Source organism: Anastrepha obliqua, chromosome 4, assembly GCF_027943255.1.
Source record: "Anastrepha obliqua isolate idAnaObli1 chromosome 4, idAnaObli1_1.0, whole genome shotgun sequence".
Classification (NCBI taxonomy): Eukaryota; Metazoa; Arthropoda; class Insecta; order Diptera; family Tephritidae; genus Anastrepha; species Anastrepha obliqua.
Window position 1 is genome coordinate 980,253 of NC_072895.1, and position 26,428 is coordinate 1,006,680.

Consider the following 26,428-nt stretch of genomic DNA (forward strand, 5'->3'; position numbering starts at 1 on the left):
TCAATCTACATATTGCAATTTTCAATACATAGTTGAACGTTCGGAATTGCCACAGATGAAACATATCTAGACCTTTGCCTGGATGAAAAAAAAAAACTAAAGATAACATTACTTTTTAAAAAATTGTTCCAAAACATCAACTGATAATTTGAGATTCCATGGATTAGCTTTAAAAATAGGGAAGGCATGAGAAAAAACCTTACCAATAATATCTTAGAGGTTAGATGTTCCTTCAACCAATTACCCAAAAAAAAGTCAAAAATAGCACCAAAAATCTGAATATTTTAATTCCGCTAAAAAAAATTTAAATATTTTTATTCAGACATTTTATGCTTAAACTCTTCTAAAAAAACACTTCCTTTAGGTATTAAGCCAAGCTCCTCTTCCTATTTGTGGTGCGCGTCTTGATGTTGTTCTATAAATGGAGGGTCCTACAGTTTTAAGCCGCCCCCGAATGACAAATATTTTTTTATGGTTCTTCTATCAGTCGATATTTTGGAAAACATTTTTAAAAAATTGTTTCTTTTATAAAAAGTCTCGATTTTTGGGGGCACCTTAATATATGTATGTTCTTGTTCTTTCAGTCCAATGCAAAATCTTAATATAATATATTCACAACTATTCCCTTTCGTTTTAACTATTAGACTGGTATTTAAAAGGAGCCCATCGTAGAGACCCAACCATGGAATCTTGGTATCGTAGTCTCGCAGTCGGCGTAGCCTTAATGATTTTTATACATTTTATAATAGTTCCAAAAGTTCAAACATCAATAAAAACGAATTTGATTGTATTGTATTTTTACCATAACAATTTGTGGGTGTAATCACTTGAACTTTTTCACCGAAAGAACAAACATGTTTATTCATGTCAGCATACTACTGAAAAAAAAAATTGTCAAATCACATTATTATTTTTTACACGTATTTAGGTATACGATCGATGTGACCGAAAACTTTTTCAATTTCAATTGTCTATAAAAAGTTCCTCACTACTTTGGCCCGCATGTTTCTGAGAGACATGTTTACGCAGGTCGGATTTATATTTGCATTTGTGTGGGCAAAAAATGCATGCCACTGTCGGCGCTACTCCACATTCATAACGCTTGTGACGTTTTAATGAACCTTTTATTTTATATGACTTGCCACACAAATGACAGACATACTGCAGTTGAAGACCAGCTTCCGATGAAGTGGACGTCAGGATTTTTGTTGGGCATCGCATAAGCGGCACGAGCTTTTCTTGTTGTTCATGGTTTTGGGACTTTTGTTCCTCCTCTCGCTCATGATCCTGTTGTTGGAAAGCGTTACTTACTACTTCAATGGCTGCTTTATCAAGCAATTCCAGTTGCCGCGAATTGTGTAACACTTCCTGTTGTCGGGTTTGTAGATGTAGGCGTCGCTGCTGCTTGTCGTTCTCCATCATCGTGTTGATGACCTGTGATGTATCCGATGGTATTACACTCACGGGTGGTGAGGTAACTGCTACAGAATCATATTGTATAACATTCCGTAAAATCATTTTCTCCGGAATTGACTCGATTTTAATAAACTCTGTTTGCTGCTGATCGGATTGTGCTGCTGATCTTTGTGGATGATGTTGCTGATGCTGCTGAACCACCACACCAGTACTCAAACAATCATTAAGCGTAAAATGTTGCTGCAAATTAGGCTGTGACGAGTGTTGTCGGTTTGGCTGTTCTCCATTGGATGGCGCTATATTGGGTTGTTGAGCGACAGTTACAGTGTGATTCAATCTCACGTCCTTTACAATGTGTATCCTTTGCTTAGAGCCACCAGTACCAATAGAGCTTTCCGCTGCGCGGATGAGTTGATGTTCCGTGTCTGGAATGGTGTATTTAATGGCATTTCTCATTGACTCAGATGGGATTTCCACCACCATTGTGGCTGATGCTATCAAATTAGTTTCGGTGGAATTTCCGTCATCTTGCTGTTGTATAGATTGATGTGGGTGGCCCGTCAGTTGCGTATTTGCGATACTGGAAATAGTTCCTGCCACATTTGTAGCTGTGTTTTGTAACGAATAAGGAACCGTCTCCAATATTGTCCAATAGCCATCAGATGTTCCTAAAAATGCCACAAAAGACAACAAACTTAATTAATATTAATTTCCAATCTATTCAATTTCAGCAGTTCATAATGGTTGGTTTAACATAAGAAAGTGTTTAAAAAATGCTCAGATTAGTTTTAAATTTTTTTATTAAATCTTATTATATTTATATTTTTTATTAGGTTTCGCAATTTCAAGACATTTTGGGTTTGTTTTATTATTTGCCAACTTTATTTCAACAGTTTCCAATTACATATAAGTTTTAAAAGTATCCGTACAAATGAATGGGTCTGGTTGCATTGGAATAAAAAGCTTAATGATAAATACATATATATGTAAATATTTTTTTTATTAACTTTCCCATACCTGCTTAAAAAAATATATACTAATACATACATTCATACATGTACATGTTTACATAAATGCTTTAGTGACTTTTCAAAGAGAGAACTGTTGGATATTTTTTAAAGCTCCAATATTCTGTAGTAAGAAGAAAATTATCTTTGTTGAAAATCGACGTGGTTGGTTTTATAAATAAGGCGGGAGTTAATATAATTTACCTATAAATTCGTCTTTAACAGTATAGTATAATAATACAAAGTGTGACAGCCAGTTTGAGGGGCGCACATTTGATTTATTATTATTTTTGATTTTAACTCACTTTTCATTAATTTACCGAGCATAAAAGCGCTAAATTTTTTTCAATATAATTTTAATAAAAATATATACATACATAAACAAATATATATATGTAAGTATGTATATGGTATATCTAAAGCGGGTACCATAATTTGGAACGTGAAGGAAGTCGTGTAAAAAACATGGTTCTGTTGTTGAATCACGCTACATTTTAAGAACCCCCCGTCCCTTAAGTGCACTTTAGTACAATCGTTTTATCACAAAATTTTATATAATATTTTGTTATGTGCTTATATGTACATATATGTATTGTATAAGTATATATTAAACAAATATTTAGCAAAAAATGGCAAGATTTGTTGAGATACGATTCTGATGCATTAAGTGGGAAGATGTTCGTATTAATGCGTTGAATTGTGCGTTTTTGGTCGCCTGTAAAATACGCTTAGACTTAGGTAAATCTGGTAAATTTCAGAACTTGATATTTACATGATTGATATCAGCTAACAAAGCAAGTTATAGTTCTAAAATTCCTGAGGTAAAATATGAGTTGGTAAAATATGTTCTACCAACCAAAGTTAATCTACAGCGCTAACCTATGCATGTATGTATAAACGTGTGTGTGTTTCCTAGATTTGAAACATATATTGCGTGGAAAATAAAACATATCCCTGATTCCTAAAAACCAAATCGAAATTGGGAAACGGTAATACATCTCGTTCGCTAAGTTACTCAAAAAAAATTTAATCCATAACCTTTTCTAAACATATAAATATTCTCACAATTTAAGCCTTGAAATTCGCAAGCGTAGATTGTACATTTCTAATTCTATTTCCCAAAAACAAAGGGTATTTCAAAAGACGCGCCGAGATGTTGTTTTAAAATAAAACATGAACATTTTTTGATTCTTTCAGGCTTCCCTACTTGTATTCAAAATACGGTTTTTAACAATTATATGTAAAAAATGGCATCATTTAAACGTCCATCATGAGCACTTGTACCGGTAAAATTTGCCAAACAGTCGATTTATAAATGCCTAATTGTTTAGAATATCGAGATATCGATGTTGAAGGTTGTTTAGCAACACTTTGCGCTACATTCTCCACAGAACGTCCAGTTTTTGGTCTACCAGTCAGTGTTTCATTCTCAACCGAACCAGTTTCTTGCAATTTTGTCGCCAATCATTGAATTTTCCACGCATTCCGACTATTATTTCCACCAAAAAAATCACGAATTTTGCGAGATGTCGTTCTTAAAGATAGATCATTTCCATAGTACGTATCAATAATTTTGACGCGTTGTTCTATCGTGTAAAATTGTAATTCAGTTTACTTGACAAATGTCAAAGATGGCATAAAAAAGGACCCATTTACCGACACTTTTGAAATACCCTTTATATAAATTATTTCTGTACATACTTTTGTACATATATTTTGAAATTGTGCGTATGTATGTATTCTCTTAATTGGAATGCGCGTGAGTTTTCCCTTTACTTACGTATGTATATACATACATACATATACACGTACAAAAGTTTCTTGTGGTTCAGTTATGCCTCCATTTTCATATCGTAGTATTCACATTTAAAACACTTGAATTCCACTTTCATAATATTTAAGTATATTGCCCATATATTCTGACGATTTTATTCGTCATCGTCATCGTAGTTATCATCGTCATCATCTTCACTGTCATGTAGTATAGGTACAGCTGTAATTGTTAGATCCCTACTCCTTAGGCCGAAATTAAAGTGCCCAACATCAACCAATGTACTAACGGGGTTGGCATTAACATCATCACCCTCGACATCACCGTCAGCATCACCACTATATATACCATCATAGTCGACCATATGATCGTCATATCTAGACTGTTCGTCCCCTTCCTCCTCATTGCGTATCTCATAAAGGCTTTCTTCGTTGTCGCGTGATGCCTCGTACAGCTCGCAGTGCTTGCGTTTGGCATGACGCAGAACATGATCCTTCCGACGCGATCGGTACTCGCATGATATGCACTTGTACTTTTTCTCTTTGAGACAATATTTGCGTACGTGCTCTTGCAGTTTTTGATGAGATTTATAATAACGGTTGCAGTGCCTGCACTGCATGAAGCTTTCGCGCTGAAGCAAAGCTGCTGCTCCGCTGCTATTATTATTCAGATACGAATACAAATCATTCGGCGGTTCGTTCCTGCCCGAAGTGGAGGCGATACGACCACCAGCAGCTGATGTGCCCGGGAACGCAGCGCCAGACGCAGTGACATTCGTATCAACGCCCAACAAGCTACCAAGTATTGGGTATATGTCTGCAGTTTTCGTATGCAAATATATAAGAAAATGAAGACAAAACAAACAAAAAATAATAATTTAAATTAAAAAGTGTACATACGTATTGGAAAGAAACAAACAAATAAATAAATAAACGTAACTTAATTTCTTAGTACGGTAATCTTTATATAATATAATAATTTGCTATTGAAGAAAAGAGGAATATAAATTTTGAAGATTCGATGTATAGAAGAAAGTAAATGTATGTATGTTTTGCAGTACGAATATGATAAATTAAGATAATCAACCAAAACAAAAACTAAACATAATTAAATTCAAGCTAATTACCCATAAATGTATGCGAAACTGTTGTGATAGCGGCTATCATATGTATGTACCAAGGTACGTGTGTGCTGACGATGAGTATGAAGCGTATGAGTTTCTACACACACACATTTGCTCGTATGCATGTTTATTGTATTTACATATATATATATATATACATACATATATATTAGGCTCTGATGAACCCATTTAAAGGTACAAAATATTCCATTTATGGTGAACCCTTTGACAAGTGATGAAATTGATGATGTTTGGTTAAATTGTGGATGAGAACATATTGTGTCTGGAAATAATCACATGTGCGCAACTAAACAATTGGATTAAGGACGTTTTATTTCAGTATGCTTTATCGGTATATTGCACCGAATCAAGTATTCATACAAATGCATATGTATTAGAGAAAAAGCAGCTATACGTAGTATATACTGTTAGGCAAATATCAAATATTTCTGTTATATAATTCCTTAAAAAAATGTATAGTATAGAGTAAATTTTTTCAGTGCTTGAAATAATAATATAAATTGCCTGAATCGGGTGTTTTATTGAATGGATATTTTGTTAATTTGTTGTTTTAATTCAATAATTTATTAGCTTAAATTAACAATTCATAATAATAGTAGGTATTTCATTAGTACTCTAAAGGCTCTTCGGGCAACAATAAAGATAAGAACAACAACTTCTTGCCTGGAGTAGCTCCCCCTAATCCATGCACTCTTATTATATAAATATGTATGTATCTATGGCTTTGACATTAGGTGCGACATCAGAGCTTCAGTGGATTATAAAATACCACTTTTCGTAAGATGGTATCCATTAGACCTAAAAGAAAAGAAACCACAATTAGATTAAATGCTACAAAGTTCACATTTTGGTGAATAAATATCAAAATATATAAATTTGCTGGAAAAGAAAAATAAATTCGTTAGTTTTTACAAAATGTGTTCTTACTGTTTTGTTGTCCTCGCGCGAATACGAGTATCATCATATACATATATGAGCACATATGAACTCCTGATTTCTCTTATCCATGCACGCACATTTTTTTAAAATAAAACTCGTTCTACATTTTGTATTTCTCTATATTTATTCGTTTTTTAAGTATGCATACTTTTTAGATAGTTACTTTCGTTTCAGCGGCTACTAACAATAAAATATAAATTTTAATATACATATTTTATTTCAATAGTTTTGGATTACAGTGAAGTTTTTTGTTTTACTTTCTGCAAATTTCCCATATAATATATCTCTATAATTTGTCTACTTTCAATTTTTCAATAAACTACTTAATTCATCGTTAATGTAAGAAACTTTGGAACGGTTTCTTTTCTGTTGCTGTGTTGTGATTTTTATTTCCATACAAATGTAAAATATATTATATCGCACCATGCACATTTAACTGTTATTTGATTTTTTTCTGTTCGGTTTCATTTAATATAATTAATAACATCTATGTACATACATACAGATGACAAGTAACAATTCGTTTATGTGGAATATATGTATGAATGCGTGTTTGTTTTTTTCTTTTTTTTCTTGTTAATATAAAGTTTTGCATATTAGCAATTTCACAGTTTTCGAAAGGCATTTTTTATTAAGGGTGGGACATTACAACTTTGCAAATGGACATTTACTTTTTTATTCCGTTCATGCGCCACTCATACGCTGTCTAAAAACTTAACTTAATAAATGTTGCTTGTGTGAACACACAAATGCATCCATAAAAATAGACAAGTGTGTGCACGTATCTGCCTATGTGTGCATGTATGTATGTGAATTCAGAAGTATATCGCGAAGGTTTTCATTTTTTCATAATTGTTAGTGTAACCGTGAGGCGCTTTAAAGGCTTGTATTTATCGATAAAGAAGTAAACACACACATTTTTATGCATTTGCGAGATCCCTAAAATTTACTTAAAAAAATACACTGTTTAACTGCATTGTATACGTATATACGTATCTATGTATGTATGCATGTAGGTATGTAAGCTTTTTTTCTCATTTTACGCAAATCTAGTAGATGCTCATGAGCAATCGTGATGTGTGTGTGTATGTTAAATTCATATTTCCAAAACAGATTTACAGACGTATCTGGATTACTTCAATTCGCGCGAAAATTTCTAGTTCCAATACAATCACAAATGTGTAATCACATACGACTTTTTATAGCTAATATTTTAATTCGTTTCCTTATTTCACTATGTTTAATTCACAGCTCGTTTGGTTAAATATGTTATTACAAAACAAAAATTTTAACGCCCTATGCAAACATATGTATGTATATGTGCATATGTACTGCAGAATTCATAACAACGTACAATTAATGTGTTATTTATAAAATATAATGCTTTCTCCTACCACATACTGATCTTTTTGCCTGACTCTTCGGATATCTTTGCTTTTTACGAGTGTTTCCTTAAAGTTTAATAGTGACATTTATAGAAAACTTTGTCATCCAATCCAATTACATTTCTATTTTTATTTTTGCTTAAACAATATTCAATATACAAACATACATGTGTATATGTGTATGTGCATGTATGTGTTAGGTGTAGGCGAATGTTTGGTAAGTAAAACTACTTTTATTAAATCACTTTAGCTGGCTTGTGTTTAATACAAAAGCGTTTTTTTTTTTTTAATATCCTAATATTTTAGTGGTTTGTTAAACTTTAAATTTGTGCCATTGGTTTTTTGCTTTGAAAAACTTTAACAACGTTGCTATATTTATATGCATTATATATATAAATAAAAGACTTTTCGAAAGTTCAGTTTTAAGTTGAAAATCTTTACCTATGTTTGTATGTATATTACAAATCAACAGAGGTTATGAAATGACATTTTTGACGTTTTCGAAAAAATACAAATCACACTTTAACACACATACAGTAGTTTATTTTTATCACACAGATATTCGCGATATTGCACATATTGAACTTAGCATTACTTAATTTTTATTTTTTGACCACAGGCTTATGTAACTACTCTGCAACTCATCTCTTCCAAAGCTATGTGATGATCGAATAATATTCAACTGATTTAAGAATTGCACGAAATGCAATACGAATTATTAACAACAAATCCAGTATTTAACAAAACGTCAAAATATACAAAAATGCTGCAACGGACAAATGCTTATATAATATAATTTGAATATAATTAGACAGTAAAACTCTTAAATAAAAAAAAAGAAACCACAACCTTAAAGAGCAATGATTGAATTAGAACTTATAAGTAAAAGTATTTTGTTTTAAATTAATGTGAAAATTGATAAAAATAATAAAACTACTTTTTTCTAATTATCAAGAATGATTTGATTATATGATATGGAATAGTTAGGGGTAAGTGGGATGTACAGTATGAGATGAGTTGTTACTACCAATGCATTCATATATTTGACTAGTTATTTTCAAAACTATTATAATAAAAATTTATGATTGATCAATAAAACGCATTAAGCAAATTTAAAAGGTGCCACATTGAATCGCCTTTATCAATAGTTCTCATAAAAATTTTTAATTGTTAGATAAAAAAAAACAAAAAAAAAACATCTTAATTCAAATACTGACCAAATTCTTTTTCAGATATCTTTCTTTATGTGTTAAGTAAATTTAGTAAAAAGACAAAATAAAAACATTTCTTATTTTATACAATTTCCACTCTTGAACTTTTTCCCTCTTCAGGTAATTTCGTATAAACAATTTTATTGGTCCCATCGGCAAATGAAAGCTGGAAAGTTTGTTTATGCATACGTTTGGTATCACAATCAATTATACGAGTGCACGCTTACGTATGACTGTTTGTATATACGTATGTCGTAAAGCATATATGTACTTATATATACTTTTAAACATAAAAATAAACGTAACTATGTACTCGCATACATACGTACATACATACTAAATTCCATTCTAATGGAATTAAAGGACGAGGGACAAGAGGTACATCAGTCAAATGTAAAAATACCGAATTATCAATCAAGTGGACACTTATTTGATTGTGATAAAATCATCATCAGTAAATTTTAAAAAATATATGTTTAACATTGAAAGACTATACATATACATACATATATTCGTATTAATTTTACAATAAATATATATTTAATTCATAGACTATCATTTGTATATCACATTCAAATTCAATCGCATATCTTCCGATTACATAATTCACCAAATGTATTTATCTATGTAACACATATACACTCGCACATGAATCATATGTATGTATGTAGTTTTACTTCGAGTTTTTAAACTACTATACATTTGCTTCTGCAAAAGTACTCGTATGTAGTATCTACATAAATTCTAGAATTTGGATAGTCGAACTTTTATTCCCACAAGATAAAAGATATTTCGTAAAATCATTCCACTTATTTTCAGGTGACCTCTCTCGATTCAGTCAGTGCCGTAATTCGGACTATTTCATTCTCGCAAGACGTTAGACCAAAAAATGTTTTCATTTGTGAAATTTTACAATACATTAATAATCATATCGTGACGATTGCCACACTTTGCTTTCATTCCGAACTGTTTCCACAACACCCATTAACTTCTACATATTAAACGAATTTGAAATTCATTCATTTTACTCTCTCGAAAGGCAAATATCACAATGATAAAACTTTGTTTAGAATAGTGGTCGCTATGTGATGGGCAACAATAAATACGATGGCCTTTATATGACAGTAACATCTCATATGAAAGCTTTGCTTTTCGGGCTAGGTAGATCCCTGGGTGTTTTGCATAAAGTCCAGACGCACACCACAAATTAGAGAATCTGAGCTATATACGACTATTAATTAAAATCCCCTGGCCTGCTTGGTTACATTTGCAAGTAACAGCGAAATGAGTAACTCGGAATTAGATGAGTCCTGCAAAGATTTAATGCATCATTTTTACATCTAAATGTCAGTGGAATACGCCATTACTATTGAAACTTTCCAAAAGCTAGTTTAACCCCTTGCTTGGACAGAATGAATGTAGGTAGAATATCTAAGTTTGATAGCGAATGTTAAGGCATTTAACTACAAGTAGTTCGGTTATGTAAAAGTCTTGCAGGTATTGCTTGGGACTGAAGAGGTTACGAGTGCATCCCGATGATGACTGCATTTCAGATCACTTTGGGTATGTATGTATGGTTATTCATTTATCTTTGTTTTTAATTTTTTGCAATTTACTTCATTTGCAACAACGCATGGCATAGTGCTTCTTCACTTGTAATGTATGCATGTTTGCGTTCCAAGTTATTTATTAAAATAAAAAAACAAAATATTTAATGCAAAGGTGTCTAATGCACCTAGTATATATGCATGTACCTATCGACTTACAAATAAAAAAACTATACAAACACATAATTTATAACACAAAAAGCATAAGCACAAATTGTTCTTTTTCAATCGACACTAACTCATTGCTCATTGCTCATCACCAATGACTAGTTTTTGGTTTTATTCATTTTTTACATTTACAAATTGAGACATTAATTTTCGAATTCAATTAAAAATGGTCGAAATGAGGTCTTCCGTACTGCTACTGCTGTACTGCTGTGGGAGCAGTTAGCAGTTGAACTCCAATATTTATTACATTTTGTTTAACCATTTAAAAGTTACTTACTTGCCTCTCCAATCTTAATGGTATAATAACTCACATTGGGCAGACGGGGCCACTTCAATTATTATGAGTGTTTTTTATATTAATAAGTATCACATACGATTTATCATGTTTTCGAATTCATTATTAATCATTGTTATATTATTTATCTAAGAAAGGTATTTTAATAAGTGTATAACTAAATTTAATAAGGTTTATTTTTATTTGTTAATTTAATCGTTTTTCAAACGCAGATCACAATTATTTTAACTTCTCATTGTCTGTGCATTTTCGTACTAATTCCAAGCTTTTGCATACATATGACTAATAAGTGCCATATTAATTATATAAATAAACTCGATTAACTATTGTATTTATTGCACATTATATTTCTCTATACATACATACATATTTTTATTGAAACCTACTCTACAAAACCATAAAAAAAAGAAAAATGTAAAGAAAGGAAATTCCGACTTATGGATTATCGTGTCATATGTACATACATATGTATGTGCATCTACAGTTCTGAATTAGAATCACTTTATGATACGAAATTTTATTTGGAATTGTACGCATGTACGTACATACGTATGTATTTCACTGCAGCAATATAAGGAGTAAAATTGAACATTTAAATTATGAATTTGAATTTACGCACTTGTCAAAAACCGACATACAGTACCGCATATTCGTAAAAAAACACTCTTAATTTTAGTTTTACTACCTTCTCTCTCTTTTCTCAATGCGACTCAAATTGTTTGTCAAATTAACGGAAATTTAGATTGCAAAATCCAAATACTTAAATCGTTGCTTTTTAAATATCATACAAGAACATATTCGTTTAAGCTCCCCTGAATAAGGAAGCCGACAACATTGAAGTGAATAAAAAATAACTAGTAAGTTTTTTTTAACTATTCAAGTGTAAAATTATTTTAATATGTTTTTTAAGATTTTTCTCAAACACCAAAGGGAAAATATCTGAATGAATCTGAAAGGGTCCAAATCAAACTGTACCATAAGAGGCGTCTTTAAATCGAGAGTTTGGACGAATAATCGGAAGATCAGAGACAGTGTGGCACTCTTTAAAAAAAGGCAAAAATTATGGCGTTGGAGAGCCCACGAAAGGCAATAAAAACTGACTAGCCGCCAAATAAACCAAATTAAAAAGGAAGCCACGAAAAGTTTGTTTTTTTAATTCGAGCGCTTCACAGACAAGCGCGCTTAGGCTTCGCTCAAAAGCACATGCAGTGGGAAAACTTTGGTGGTGGCAGCTTCATGGTGAGGGCGGCATTTTCATTAGGACGAAAAGCAAATATTTGCTTTGTGTCAAAAAAAAAAGAAGAAAATGAATTCTAAAATATACACGGAATTGTCGGACGATGCTCTCAACTCATTTTTGGATGAATACAGCCTTTTTCAACAAGATAATGCTGCCATTCACGCTCGCAAAGAATCGTTAAAATGGTTTAATGGTTTGGAGAGTACACATACCGCTCATGAAGTGGCCTGCATGCAGTCCCAATTTCAATCCGGTGGAGAATCTCTGGGAGTGCATGTCGCGCGAATTTTATGGACAAAAAGCGCAACAACACCAGTAGAATGCGTTCATACGAATATGTGGCACTGCAGTATATAAAAACAAAACCAAACTATGATCACATACATGCATCCCAGTGATCTGGGTAACCTCACTCTACTATTACAAGCTTGACAGTGCAAAAAAAAATCCAAAAAAGAAAAAAAGAAACTGGCAAACTACATCTGAATTGAATTTGCATAATTTACTACATCAAAACTTATTTTCACTGTTTTGCCGGCATGACCAAATTTTGTTTTAATTGGCTTGGCCGAAAGGTTTGATGATAATCATATTTATGTATACACTCGTTTTGTGTGTTTTCTTTTGTTTTATAACATTTCTCAAAAATTAGTACAAAATTTTGTATAAATACTTATGCAACAATGTGAATGTCGTTTTCGTCGTATTTTTGAAATGCGTCTTAGTTTTCTTTTGTAATTTTATATAACTGAGATCATTATTATTACTATTACTTTTGTATGTTTTCTAATTTTTTTCTTGTTTTTTAATATATAATCAACTTATAAATTCCGCTCGGGTCCAAGCTAATTTAAATGAAATCCCCTAATACCATCGCAACTCTATCGATATACTCCATACACTTTCCATATCACTTTGTGCTTCAAATATCACTTCATGTGCCTCCTCTTCCTTCTTCTTCTTCAGTTGGTTAGCATCAAAGATGACCCTAACTGCTAAAATAAACGCAACAAGAATCTATGCTGACTTTTTAAAAAACTACAATATTAATTGATCAATATTCTCAGAAAGTACAGACATACTGTACATGTCGCTGTAGAGAATACCATATTTACATAAGTATGTATATATGTTCGTATAAAATTACTTTAAGCTATAGTAAAATTGTAAAAATAAATGAATGTAAAAAAAACGACTAAGTTCTCAAGATCATTTGGAAAATTACAAGACTTCTTTCTGTTTCAAAGAATTAAATCACATTCGTGCTAATTAGTTAATGTGCTGCTTGGAGAACTCCCACTCATATGCCCCCTACATACCTGCATATATAAGTATGTCTCATTGTTTCACGCATTACGCACATTGGTGCCTTCTTCATCTTAACTCATCCTATTTCACTCAACTATTGATTACTGTTTACCACTGTTCTGCGCCTCCGTAAATAATAGATTCGAATGCTTTGGAATGTGCTCTGCGCAATCCGCGAAGAAACTGCGATCAGCATAGGAAAGCGTTGGTCTGAATATGGCGAAGCTTACGATAACAATGGTGCCTCACGAGGTGATGACATCTGTATCTATATGGTCTGCAATACAGATGTTTAAAATTTGGATGCTCTTTTTTCATATCTTTCCAAGTATGTAGTTGTTGGCGGAGTATCGGTGGTCATTGCGAATATCGGGGTTGATTGTATCATCGATGTTGGTGTGTGCGCATATGCAATACGAGATTGTGTTTGTGTTTGGACTTCTTGTGGCAAATCGGGCACTCAAATTTCGGCTCAACACCACATTCGAAACGCATGTGCCGATTTAAGCTATGCGGGCGAGCATAAGAATTGCCACAGCGTTCACACGTATAAGCGCCGCCAAAAGTACCACCTGATCCAGTTGTAACGGAAGCAATATGACTACTGCCAATGGCACTTCCACTATTGCTAATCACCCCAACCCCACTGCTTGCTAAAATTTCGTCGCTACCACTGCCACCTGGCATAAGTGCAGAGTTCGCCGCCGCTGCAGCTGCTGCCGCTGCCGCCGAGGTAGATGGTCCTGAGGTAGCAGAAGAGCTAGATGTAGTCGCAAGTGACCCCGTGTTCATATTTCCACTAAGTGGTGATGCGACTCTATTTGAAGGCACTACTACGGTTCCAACCCCAACTGCAGTGGCGCCTGTAGTTGTGCTGGTGCTGTAACGACGAGTTGGAGTAATTGAGCGCGGTTGCGCTGATGTTTGCGTTGGTAACTGTGGATGTGTGGGTGTGTGCGAATGAGGAAAGTTAATCAAGGACGAAAGGTGAGTTGAAGGCGTGGCAGCTATCGATTGTAGCGCAGCCTGTTGCATTCCCGCAGGGCTCGTAACAGAACCACCACTAATTACAGCTGCTGCCGCCTGTTGCAGCGCCATTGAGACAAGATTCATCCGAAAAGAACTCAAGCGAAGATCACATGGTTGGTCATCATCTGCACCTTCGCTTGCTAAAATTGCGCTGTTGTCGCTGGCAATACCAACTGAAATCGTACCTGTCTGTGACCCCATTCCAAGACTAGCCACGCCAGCCAAGTCGCTCTCGTTGTCATCGGCAGAGGGCGCCGGTTCGTACTTTATAACTGGAGTGCAAACAGGACTACTCGGGGGACTGGTTTTCACATGCAAGTTACGACGAAGATGTGAGCCGCTGCCCATGAATCTACTCGACACGACAGCTTTATCTGGTAGTAGATGAAGTGATTAAAATCGAACGTGATCAAGGTACGGGTAGTCATGTCACAATTCAAAAAGAGAAGTAATAAAAAGAAAAAAGAAAATTAGTTTTTTTGTTCATTTTTTTTTTTTTTTGTCAAAAAAAGTCTATTCCATTAACATTAGCTAATCTCGAAAGAATTGCAGTCACATTAGTTACTATTATCCGTTTTTTTTTCTTTTTTTCTGCTTTATACTAATATTTGGGTTATGTATGGTCAGGTCAAGGGATAAATGATTAAAATATTACACAAAATCTGTATTTGAGCAATGTATTGTATAATAAATGACTGACGGACGGATAAAAATGCTTTACCACACGAGCTTGAGCTTGGTATTTTCTATTAACATGTGGGCGAATTGCTAATATGAGTACATACATACATACATATATAATTGGCGAATATGTGGTGGTGGTGGTGGTGTTGACAAGGTGTTGATGATATGCATACGCGCTTAGGCAAGATGATGATGGACTTCTTTTGAATTTTGGCACTTGCTTTTATTAAATTGTATCCAAATCAGTTGGTGAAAGATTTTTGAATGAGTGCGTCCGGATGTACATATATGAGTATTTGCGGTATGTGATCTGTGTAGGTTTAGGGCTGGAGATTACAGAAAACTACTCGCTTTATAAAACAATGTATATGTATGTGAATGTAGCACAAATGTTCTCAATTTTAAATTGTACTCGTAAATAGAGATGTTGTCTAGAATAAATTAATGCTCAGGTTGTTTATGAAAATTTGTGCCTACACTTGTTGGCTTTGTAAAAATTTTATAATGTTTTAGTTATTAAATGCGCATACATACAAACATACATATACATGTGTGCAATGCGATGGTAATATAAAGAGTTAGTGACAATGTGCAGCATATAAACAATAAAGACAGAGAACGTAACACAGAGTAGTTTCTCCTTGTATTTGTTGAATACAGTGAGTGTATTTAACATAATTGCATTGATATTTCCTTACAGAAATCCACATCTTGAACACAGAAATGGAAATACTGTCTTTAACTTAGACCAGGGCCTAAACTTATGCGATCTGCAATCTGCCCTTTCAAATACGTCGGAAAGCATACGAGTACACTATAATATTCTACATATGAATATATATTTGATTACGTAATAGCGGTTGATATAAATATAGTACGAATACGCACGCATGCCTTTAAAAGTAGTTTATGATTTTCGGGTATGTTTTTTAAACTAATTAATTTCAATTTATTATATTTTACATTAGAAACATATATGTACATATACATATATGTAGCAAACGGAAAGTTTTTAAATACATACTACTTAAAACATAAATAAACAGGATCCTTTGGTTGAGAACAAAATTCACAAGCAAATCTATTTAAAGAAATGGGAATGCTTCTCAAACAAAAAATGCATAAATATGTATGTATACTGAAGAGAGATATGCAGTACACAAAAAATATTCGATTTCGAAATTTACAAATCAATATTTTTACCAAATAAAAGTATAGTATCGTATAGACTACAAAACAACATTAGATCATATTATACAAAATATCGTGCCGTCCATTTTGCTTGTCCATTTCCAAACCAAGAGGATGGTGATAAAGATGAGATCAGGATCAGTCTAGCCTCCTATATTAGAAGAATATTTATAAAATATAGAGTTGAATATGTTTTTCTTTCATACGTAGGAACTTATATATCTTCATATGTGTATGCATGTGCTGTGTTACTGAAGAACCTCGATGCCATTGTGCAAGGCCAAAATGTACCTAAAAGAGAAAACTGGTTAGTGAAAATTCTATAGCAGTATTGCAGATAAAAAAAATATTTTTGTAATGATATTGGAAATGAGTTTTCTTCGGGTGCTATGGTAAATATGGGAAACATATTTTGGTTGAATTGTAATGAATCATGAGACATCTGCTTGGGAACTCGCTGTAAAGGATAATATTCAATAAAATTTCAACTTTTATTACATTCCGTCTTAAATTGGTTCAAATGTGTTTTATTAGTCATTTTATTCTCGGGCGTACAGATTCAAATATTATTATTTTTAGCTCTATTTTTTTAGCCATTTAAAGTTAAATTACAAATAAATATTTATGTAAGTGACTTTAATGGCGATGAATTGAGTATAACATTACTTTTCCGCCAGTTTATTTAGGTGTTCGCGTGTGTATGTGTGTATGTGCTTCTGTAATATTGAGTTATTGCATTTACAAAGTGTTTTTTTTTACAATATTGCAACTTTAATAGTTTTATTTAAAGAAGCTTAATTATATAATTTATATGTGCTGTGAAGTCAGCGATATTTCAAAGAACTTGCATTGACATACATAAAAATAAAATATATTAATATATTTATAAATATGAATTCCTTTACACTAAAAAAATTAGCACATAAGTTTTCGAAAACTATTTTTTTTATATTAAATAAATATTAAACTAAAATGGCAGCAACTAATAAATTGCAATACTAACTCCGTATGCTATAATAAATATCTATATGTAATTAAATTTTCTAAAATACTATGAATCATCATTTGACTAGAAAAGGTTTCATAAATGACTTTTGCTTTTGCACTTCACTTTTACCACACAGGACTATAAGAAATATTTTCTCATAACCGAAAATATACATGCTATGTTTAAACAAAAAACAAAAACAAAACAAAAAAAAAAGTACTTTTACATGTATGCATACGAAAATTTGCGTACTAAAATGAATACTTAAATGTGTACATTTTTTCAATGAACGCACTTATACATACATAAATCTTGGTATATTTACGTGTTTACATATGAACGTTGATAAAATCATATTTTATATGTCCCGTTCACTTTGACTAGCGGCAACCTGAATATAAAACTATATTCTAAAGTTTTAAATGTTCAATTTAAACACAAGTACTCATACATATGCAACTATAAATAAAATGAATTTAAGAGAAGTTAATATATATGCACTATACGTTTGTAGTTAAAAGTTTTATACGCAAGAATAGTTATAAACTTTGGCGACTATGGGCGAAACCCTTCTAGCCGCAAATCGCAAATAGCCCAGAAGTAAAAGCGAGCATTCATATGAGCAGCTATGGTTGTCGGCTTTCGTAAATATACATTTTCCTCCTTTTTTCACAAACGCCCGCCTTCACTTATTCGTTTTGTTGAAACACGAGAGTGTAAGTGCTGGTATTGGTCTTTTGATCTTCGTCCATGCGATCACGACATTTGGTGTTTAAGTGACGTTTTAGATTGCTGTGAACATTTGTGGCGTATCCGCAGAGCTTGCTGCAGAAGTAGCGTGGTGGCTGGCCGCATTCATTTTTCAAATGACATTTAAGACTATTTTTCCATTTATAGTTACGGTTGCAGTTGCGACATACCCATGGCTTTTCAATATCGGCATTATAAATCATATCTTCAGAGTGCTCAAGCGATTCCTTTCTCATGCGTTGATTCTGTACAAGGATGCGATATCGTTTGTCATCGGAAACGGACGATTTAAAATCCGAGTTTTTGGTGGTACTGCTTGAATTCGAGTTGAGTTTTGCATTTGTCTCAGTTCCACCACTAGCGACGCCGCCTTCGACACTCCCACCGCTACCGATTGTGTTATCAGTACAGGTCTGGTCGTTACCACCGTTGCTGCTACGCTTGGTTTCTGATGATGTTGTCGTTGTTGCTGTAAATGAGGTGATTGTGGCGGGAATAGAAGCTAATTTGAATTGCAAAGTCTGTTGAGTCGGTCGCAATTGCAGATGTTGCAAGTGCTGTTGTTGTTCCAAAAGCTGCTGCTGTTGCTGTTTTGATGGCACAATCGACTCCCTTTTGTCGGCCAATGTCCTTCGCTTGGTGGCACCTCTTTGGCTAGACTTAAGAAGTACGTTACCGCAGCGACTTGACACACTCTGTGTGACAGGCTGTTCAGAGGGCTCCGAAGACGTTGATGGGACTTGATTGGGCGAGCCGACTGCAGCTTGTTTTGTTGTTGCAGCTGCAGTAGTTAGCAAATCGTCCTCGTCCTCGGTGTTGGTTGTATCATGTCCGCCAGAGAGTATGTCTTCGAATTCTTCCTCATTTTCAATTTTCACTGTATCAAAAGCCCAAGACATTGGGCTGGACAATTTGAGATCATAGTTGAAATCTGGTTCTTTTCCATCAGAGCTGTCTTGCTGCTCTCCTTCGCCGTCATCATCACCATCGCCTTCCTCTTCGCCCTCAGCATCCGCCTCTGCTTCCATGTCTTCATCTTCTTCTTGAGTCGAAGAGGAGGAGTTCTCTATTTTCACCAGCACCTCGGTCATACTCTCATCCACTGATTCTAATTCTACGCCTGCAGCAGCCAAAGCAGCAGCTGATATCACACCCATACTGCCATTATTTAGCAAGTTCATCTCTCCATCGTCACCTCTAACAGCGGGTGCAACGCATGCGATGGTGGTGCGACCAATGCTACCTATTCGCATTAAGGTCGGTTGCTTAGATGCCGATGTGAGTGCCGATGTTGATGATGCTACAACAGTGGTGGTTGCTGTTAATGGCACTATCGCCGCAGACACTGCCAATGGGCTTTGCGTACTGGTGTCTCCACATCTCATTCCAACAGATGTTACGGTGTTAGTGGCCGCATTAGTAGTTGTGGTTAGTGATTTGTCTGACGGTTAGTTTGAGTGAAAATGTAATTTATTGTGTTTTGAAATCAAATTCGAAATGCCGCGTGAAAAAGAAGGGGAGAGATAAGTTTGGTTAGTACGAATGTAATATTATTTTGTCGTCTTGTTACATGAATAAGTGTCGATAGGATAGCTAAGGGGGTACGGACCACATATAAGCGATCACTGCGACCAATAAAAGAGATCTGATCAGAAATCGAAAAAAAGAAAATAATGAGGATCGTTGTAGCAAACGAAATAAAAACTGTAAAGAGAATAAAAAATTAAAGATAAAAACTAATAACAAAAGTTTCATGAAATCGATAAATGTACATATGTATGTGTATGCATGGTGGAGTTATACAGGCGAAGTAATAAGAGCAGTATAAAAGATTTGATACTGCCTTATTGAAAGTGTGTGCCTTTGGATTTTCTAAAAAGGATAAAGAGCAGAAATCGAAAAATAAAATATATTCTTTTTGACAATTAATGGGGCAATTACTTGAATTTCTTTGTAGAGAAGAGTAAAAATTACTTTTCGGGATATTCCTCACTATGAATAATAGTCAACTAATATAAATTAATTAATTTGACGCATATGAAGCTATTTTTTTTTAATTCAAAAGATAAGGGCCAACCAATTGTGTGGATTACCCTTGTTTTTAACTAATCTTAAAATCTAACAATAACAAAAGGGTTTGAAAAACTTTACTTTTAAAAAGAGTTATAAAAAATAAATTGTTAAAACTTAGGTATAGAATACCACACTATTAAAGTAATGTGTTGAAGACGTTATGCGGATATGCATCATGTAATTTTTTACATTTATTGGAAGGCCTACTTCATGGCTGTGGCATAATAATTGTTTGTGTAAGTTGGTACTTCCAGAAATTATTTTGCAGTAAACCCATTAAAATATCATGTGGCAAGCCTACGCCTTCATCAGCTCACGTCTTTGTGCAAATCGCACGGCTCAAATTAGTCATCTTTAATTTTATATCCACAATTAAATTACATTTCCCAGATTTCACGTATTTTTTTCATAAAAATTCAAATGGAAGATTTAAGAAAAAATCATTGTAACACCATTGCAAATTATATTTTGAAGATAAAATCCAAATTGTCCCCCAAATATATGTATATAAATGCTTCCATAGAAGCAACGCACCACGTCAAGCGAATAAAAGCAGCATTACAAAACTAAGGCAGCAGAATGCCGAAAAACGAACAGAGAAAGACTTATTACTTCACCTTTATTACTCCTCCATGGTATGTAAATATGTATACATATATAACACACCTATACCTCAAATGTGACACCACTCGAAATTTCTGACTTATTGGCTTAAAAGAACAGCTGCAGAGCTGAAAATGTACGACAGTCGTACATCTCCTATGTAGAGGCCAAGCTTTAGAGCAGGATTTGCCCAATCTTGCCCTCTACAATTTCTTCAATCGTATCAACTGTATTGATTGGTTCTAGCACACTCATCCGAGGGCTTCGGTCTCAAAACGGCACTTAGCACAACTTGGGCGTTGAGTTTTTCGCCGCCATCTTAACCTAATCAACACATATGTATATGTACGTATATGTACAGTGACAGTTCTTAGAACGTGAACGTGACAGTTCTTAGAAATTCCTATTTTAGGTTGCTGTCAAAGAAACAATTTTGAGTAGTGTCTCCTTTGAAGTCGGTGTGCGATACGGACGTGGTATGTACTACTAACGCACCTGAAGATGCGTATCTGATAACGAACGTAAATGAACAAGTACTTAGGCAAATTAGATCAGCATAGTATAAATACCTGAATGGGGATCTATCGCTTTCTGGAGTACAGACTGATCGGCGAGCATAAGCCAGTCGCGGACACGGATACGAGATTCGCATTGTGACTGAGTCTGGGCTTCGGAGTTGTAGATAGTAGGAGCAGCGGTGAAAGAAGTACCAGGCGGGCATGATGAAATGGTTGCACATTTGGAAGCCACCTTCAACACTCCGTCTGCAAGTATAACAACAGCTAATTGTATTAGAATAATGAATAAAGCAGTTTGTTAATATTCAAATAATTTTGGTATTTTTATGGTACGTTAAATCAAGTTCTCAAATAAACTCAAGCTTAAGTCAAATTGAGCAAATAAACGTTATCGAAAAACAAAATAAAATAATAAAATGTTTTTATGTACTTACTTTCAAAATATAAGCTACAACAAAATACGTACATGTCAACAAGTCTATGCTAAAAATTCTGCAAAATGAACTTAAATAATCAGACATAAACGATAAGACGTAATTAAAAACAAAACAAAAAGGGACAAGTGCCACATTTCATCGTTGTGAAAGAAATACTTAAACTCATTCAATCTTGGTTTTTACGAAATACAATATTTATTTTCATTCTGATTTATTTGTTTAAAGGACTTATTTATACAATAAACTTTATTCTATAAGATAAACTAAAACAAATTAAAATTCAGTACTCTCAATTGAGTGGCGTTTGTCTTAAACCTAACCGCCAATTTTACTTAAAATATGGAGCAACGATAAAAAATTTCTTTCGTCTTACTGAATTTCAATTTGCATTGCAAATTATTTAATTGTATAACATTATGAGTATTTTTCATAGTTTCATTAATTATTCTGCCTAAAATCATTTCGTCCTTTCCATTTTGGCTAAGTGTATTATTTTGTATGTTATTTTTGAAGATTTGCTTGGCAAAACTATAATGTATAAAATAATAAAAAAAACAAGAAGTAAATAATTAGCATAATTTAAGGAAAATTTTTGTTTTTCATTTTTTTCACAATAATTAAATTTTTTTTAACATATTAAAGTTCTTTTGTTATTTTTTCTTATATTCTTTCATTACTTCATTCACAACTATCCCAACACCAATTTATCTTAAAGAGCCAATCACTATTTAATTCCAATAAAATATCCACAATATTTTTGTTTAAAAATGTCCACGAACATTTGTAGCAAATCAACGTGTCTGTATATATAATATAATTGTTTGAGTTGGATATACTCATTATTTACTTTTTTGCTTTTTTCTCAATTTTGTTTAGAGCGATCCTTTGTCCCGCTGAATAAAAAACCTAGTTTTGTCCTTGATTGATACGGTATAATTAGCACGCCGACTTAAACGTAAAAAACACACTTCCTAATATTTCCGAGTTATTTACTTATGCATACATACATACATATGTGTGTATGTACATACATATGTGCATATGGTGTATGCCATTTTCTGAGGTATTTGTTAAATTTTGCGCTTATCGTTAAATTAACTAACGACAATTTAATATTTTTTGTTTTTGCTTTTTGATTAAACTCGAAGTTATTAAAGTAAAAAATATCGTCCTTTTATATTAGGTTTGCATATAAGAGTACAAGTGATACATATTTGCATATACAAATTAAAATGCGGAATGTATTTTTTGTGACCATATTTGTAACATTTTTGTGTTCAATCAACATCAAATTTTGCCAATAGCCTAATGGCAGTGTCAAGCTCTGCTTGAAATCACTATCTACCAAAATTGCCAAAATGGCAATGACTTAAATCTGTGACCTTTCCCAATACAACACCACGAAAAAAAACATTGGGAACGTAGACAACGGTCAGTATTAGAAATATCGCATCTACAATAAAACAATTTCTCTCACTGGCACAAAGTATGTATGTATAAATCATATGTATAAATAATCGTACACTGTCTACATCAAACCAAATCGTTATTTAAAGTAATTCATTTCAAAATCGCTTCAACTAAGTACCTGAGTTATATATTCGTTGTCATCTCTGTTCTAACTTATCATCTCTATCCTTTAACATTACTTCTAAAATAATTTCTTTTCTGTTTGCTTTGCAATTACCTATACATATGTGTCTAACATATATTTATAACAGGAATGTTCAAATCAAATATATATGTATATATACCTAAATGCTTATTTGTTATTATTTATGACTGAATTAAAAAATTATGACTATATAACATTGGCCAACCTATATAATTCTTGCTTTTATAATCTGTTTTTAAAGTGAATATTCTTCCCATATAACTTAGATTTATTATTTAACATTGGAAGAGCGAGAAATCGCAAGCGAAATCGATCCATATCCATTTCGAAAGACCAAACAAGCTTTGTTTCTTGTTTTTTAAATTGTGTTGAATATTTCGGACGACATCTTAAATAACTTCAAGCTGTACAGACACATAAGTAAAAAATTGGATAAAAAAAGTTGAGCACAATTAAAAACAAAATAAAATAAAAATTATAATAATAATTTTACTCTCGCATATAGCCTTTTGGTTATATACTTCTGGATATAACTGAGGTAAAATGTTTTAACACTAAAACTATACCTATACGTTTGTATGTATGGATGCATGTATGTATGTATATATCCCTACATAAAACTTAATGCATTGGAGCTTAAGTTATAGCAAGTCAATCTGGTACTCACTGGTCGATTGTCTTTTGTCTACCCACTTGATTTTTTACACACAGCATTTTTTTCGATGGAAAGTTATCGACCATATCACAAGCAAATTGACTTTCTATGTGAAAACTGGAGTGGCAAAGTTTTCTTTTTCTTCTCGTAATTCTTTCTTTAAATAATCAAGTTTTAAATATGAAGCTGTTTTCACTGAGTTTGTTGCTGTATATGTGTATGTATGTATATATTAAATCTAATTACATATAATATATGTATTTCCTGCGCCTATGCGTCTCAAATGATACTACCTATAAATGTTGGGTATGTGTTGGTATGTACAAGTTAGGTTGTCTTTTAAACAAGTATTAGGGAATGTTTCAACTCTGTATATATGTATGCAAATCCTATATATATACATATATATATCTCACTTATATCTATTGTAGCATTAGTCCCGCTTTAATCGGTTTCTGTATTGACTTTAAACTTTGATTGTAAACAATTTTATTTTAATTCTTTCAAAATTTCGATATAAAAATAATACCAAAAATGCTAGATTCCCCATGTGAAGAAACGTGTAAATAAACCTGATATTCAATTCAATTTGTACTATCACAGTGACTATAGCACCTGAGTACACCTGAGCATTTTTCTGAAAACTCATTGGGAAGAAAACACTTTCGTAGATTTTATGCATTTACATATGGATGTGTGTGCGCGTATACATATCTATATGTATATGTGACGGCAATAACAACAACCCCAAATGCTAATACACATTTCTTTTAAAACCTCAAAAGTAGACCATTTCAACTTTAACATTTACGTTGAGCCTTAATTTGTCACTTTATAATAATACATTTAAAAAAATTGTTTTTGTCAACAACGTGCAAAATAAAAGAATATTTTAACAGGCAAAGTTTTATGGAAGATTTTCCGTTAATAAGGATGTATGTATGTATAATACATAAGATATCATTTTTTAATGGCAAATTTAAATTCCAAAGGATTCAATTTTTTTAGTTCGAAATCTAATTCAGGGTCACAGCTTTCACTAAATTAACGACTCTCAATCGTTAAATTATCATAAAAAGGCGTTAATTAAAACTATAAAAAAGTAAATAAATAAAAAATTTGGCACTCTGATTACATGTTTACTTTAACGTACGTATGTGTGTACATATGTACATATATACAACTCAAATACGAATTGGGTATTTAGAGTTGTACAAATCGGTATATTCGTAAAGCCCTGCGTATTGTTATGATTGGTTGTTTCTTATGGCTCTGCATTGTCTTTTTCTACACAACTACTGCCTCCTCCAAGCTAAGAAAAGTTCTGACGCAGCTCACTGGATGCTGTGGACGCCAAGGCAGCAGCAGTAGGGGCACTGCCACTGTCGTCGGCACTGCCTCCGGTAAAGCTCTTTAAATCTTCTAGTTTTATAAACTTTTCTTTGTGCATTCGTTCCATGTGGCGACCGATATGCATTTTCTGTTTGGCACGATAGACACAGAATGGGCATTGGAACTGTGGCTCCTTTCCGCATTCCCACTTTTGGTGGTTCCGGAGGGATGACTTAAGTTTATAAACACGGCCACATTCTGGGCACGGATGACCACTACCACCGCCACTTATTCCACTACCAGGACTACTAGCCGCAGTTCCACCAATTCCATTCCCGCCAGCACCGATTAGACTGTTTAGTGCGCTGATATTGCTTAATATATTGATATTGCAAAGCCCGGGGCTCCCAACATCCGCAAATGCAGCTGCTCCACTTAGTGCCGAGTGGTAATCGCCACTTGTACTGATCACACTGCTGCTGGCATTTACATTATCCTCACTGAAGCTGTTATCACTGAGGTTGCCACTGTTGTTTGCCGTTGACTTTTCCACTGTTGCTCTCAACATCAATATGGCGGCTTCTTCTTCAGTTAATTTTTTCATTTTCCCACTAGTTGGGGCAGCACCCACAGGGCACGATTTCTCTACAGCACCCGCACTTGTAACGGGCCCTGAACTACAATTCAAGGGCACATGCAGTGCACTCGCTTCATTAGTAGCAATACCACCTGCAATGCTGCTCAATTCACTCGACGTGTCCGGAGCCGGAGATTTGCAATCCAATGTTGTCGTCCCAATAGAACAACTGCCTTTGTCCATGGTGTTAATGGAAAGATCGGTGGGGAAAACTAGCGGGTTTGCACCTTCACGCAATTGTGTCACCAGCGGCATAGCCAAACGTGCGTTCCACTCGTTCCATGTTAGGCCAGCTATACGAGTAATACTTAAATCTGCACATGGCATGGAGCATATTGTTGTTGTTTAATATATTTCGAGATTATATTAATTTCCGCCAATTGATTTGTAGTGTTTTACAGTTGAAAATTGTTTTGGTGGTTTGG

At 33.6% G+C, this 26,428-nt stretch overlaps 3 protein-coding genes and 1 long non-coding RNA gene across 6 annotated transcripts in view; all 4 read right to left on the minus strand.

Moving 5' to 3' along the window:
* Positions 1-375: 375 nt before the first annotated feature.
* LOC129243467 (longitudinals lacking protein, isoforms F/I/K/T) overlaps positions 376-26,428 on the minus strand; it is a 98,219-nt gene continuing 72,166 nt past the window's right edge. Inside the window, exon 6 of one of the 3 annotated variants that reach the window (XM_054880507.1) lies at positions 376-2,084. In XM_054880507.1, the coding sequence (XP_054736482.1) occupies positions 964-2,084 (1,121 nt within the window). In that variant the 3' untranslated portion in view covers positions 376-963. Of the gene's footprint in view, positions 2,085-13,344; positions 14,895-21,934; positions 26,318-26,428 lie in introns of those variants that run through there. The other 2 variants (XM_054880509.1, XM_054880512.1) reach the window with 2 other exon arrangements.
* On the minus strand, positions 4,304-6,079 carry LOC129243470 (uncharacterized). Its single transcript, XM_054880515.1, has 2 exons — positions 5,321-6,079; positions 4,304-5,010 (listed from the first exon to the last, which is right to left on the minus strand). The coding sequence occupies exons 1-2, from the start codon at positions 5,358-5,360 to the stop codon at positions 4,352-4,354; spliced, it is 699 nt and encodes a 232-aa protein (XP_054736490.1). The 5' UTR covers positions 5,361-6,079; the 3' UTR covers positions 4,304-4,351.
* Positions 16,256-16,805, minus strand: LOC129243472 (uncharacterized). Its single transcript, XR_008582320.1, has 2 exons — positions 16,602-16,805; positions 16,256-16,546 (listed from the first exon to the last, which is right to left on the minus strand). It is a non-coding gene; the product is annotated as an uncharacterized LOC129243472 (long non-coding RNA).
* Positions 16,901-19,783, minus strand: LOC129243469 (longitudinals lacking protein, isoforms J/P/Q/S/Z-like). Its single transcript, XM_054880514.1, has 2 exons — positions 19,704-19,783; positions 16,901-19,574 (listed from the first exon to the last, which is right to left on the minus strand). The coding sequence occupies exon 2, from the start codon at positions 19,516-19,518 to the stop codon at positions 18,073-18,075; it is 1,446 nt and encodes a 481-aa protein (XP_054736489.1). The 5' UTR covers positions 19,519-19,574; positions 19,704-19,783; the 3' UTR covers positions 16,901-18,072.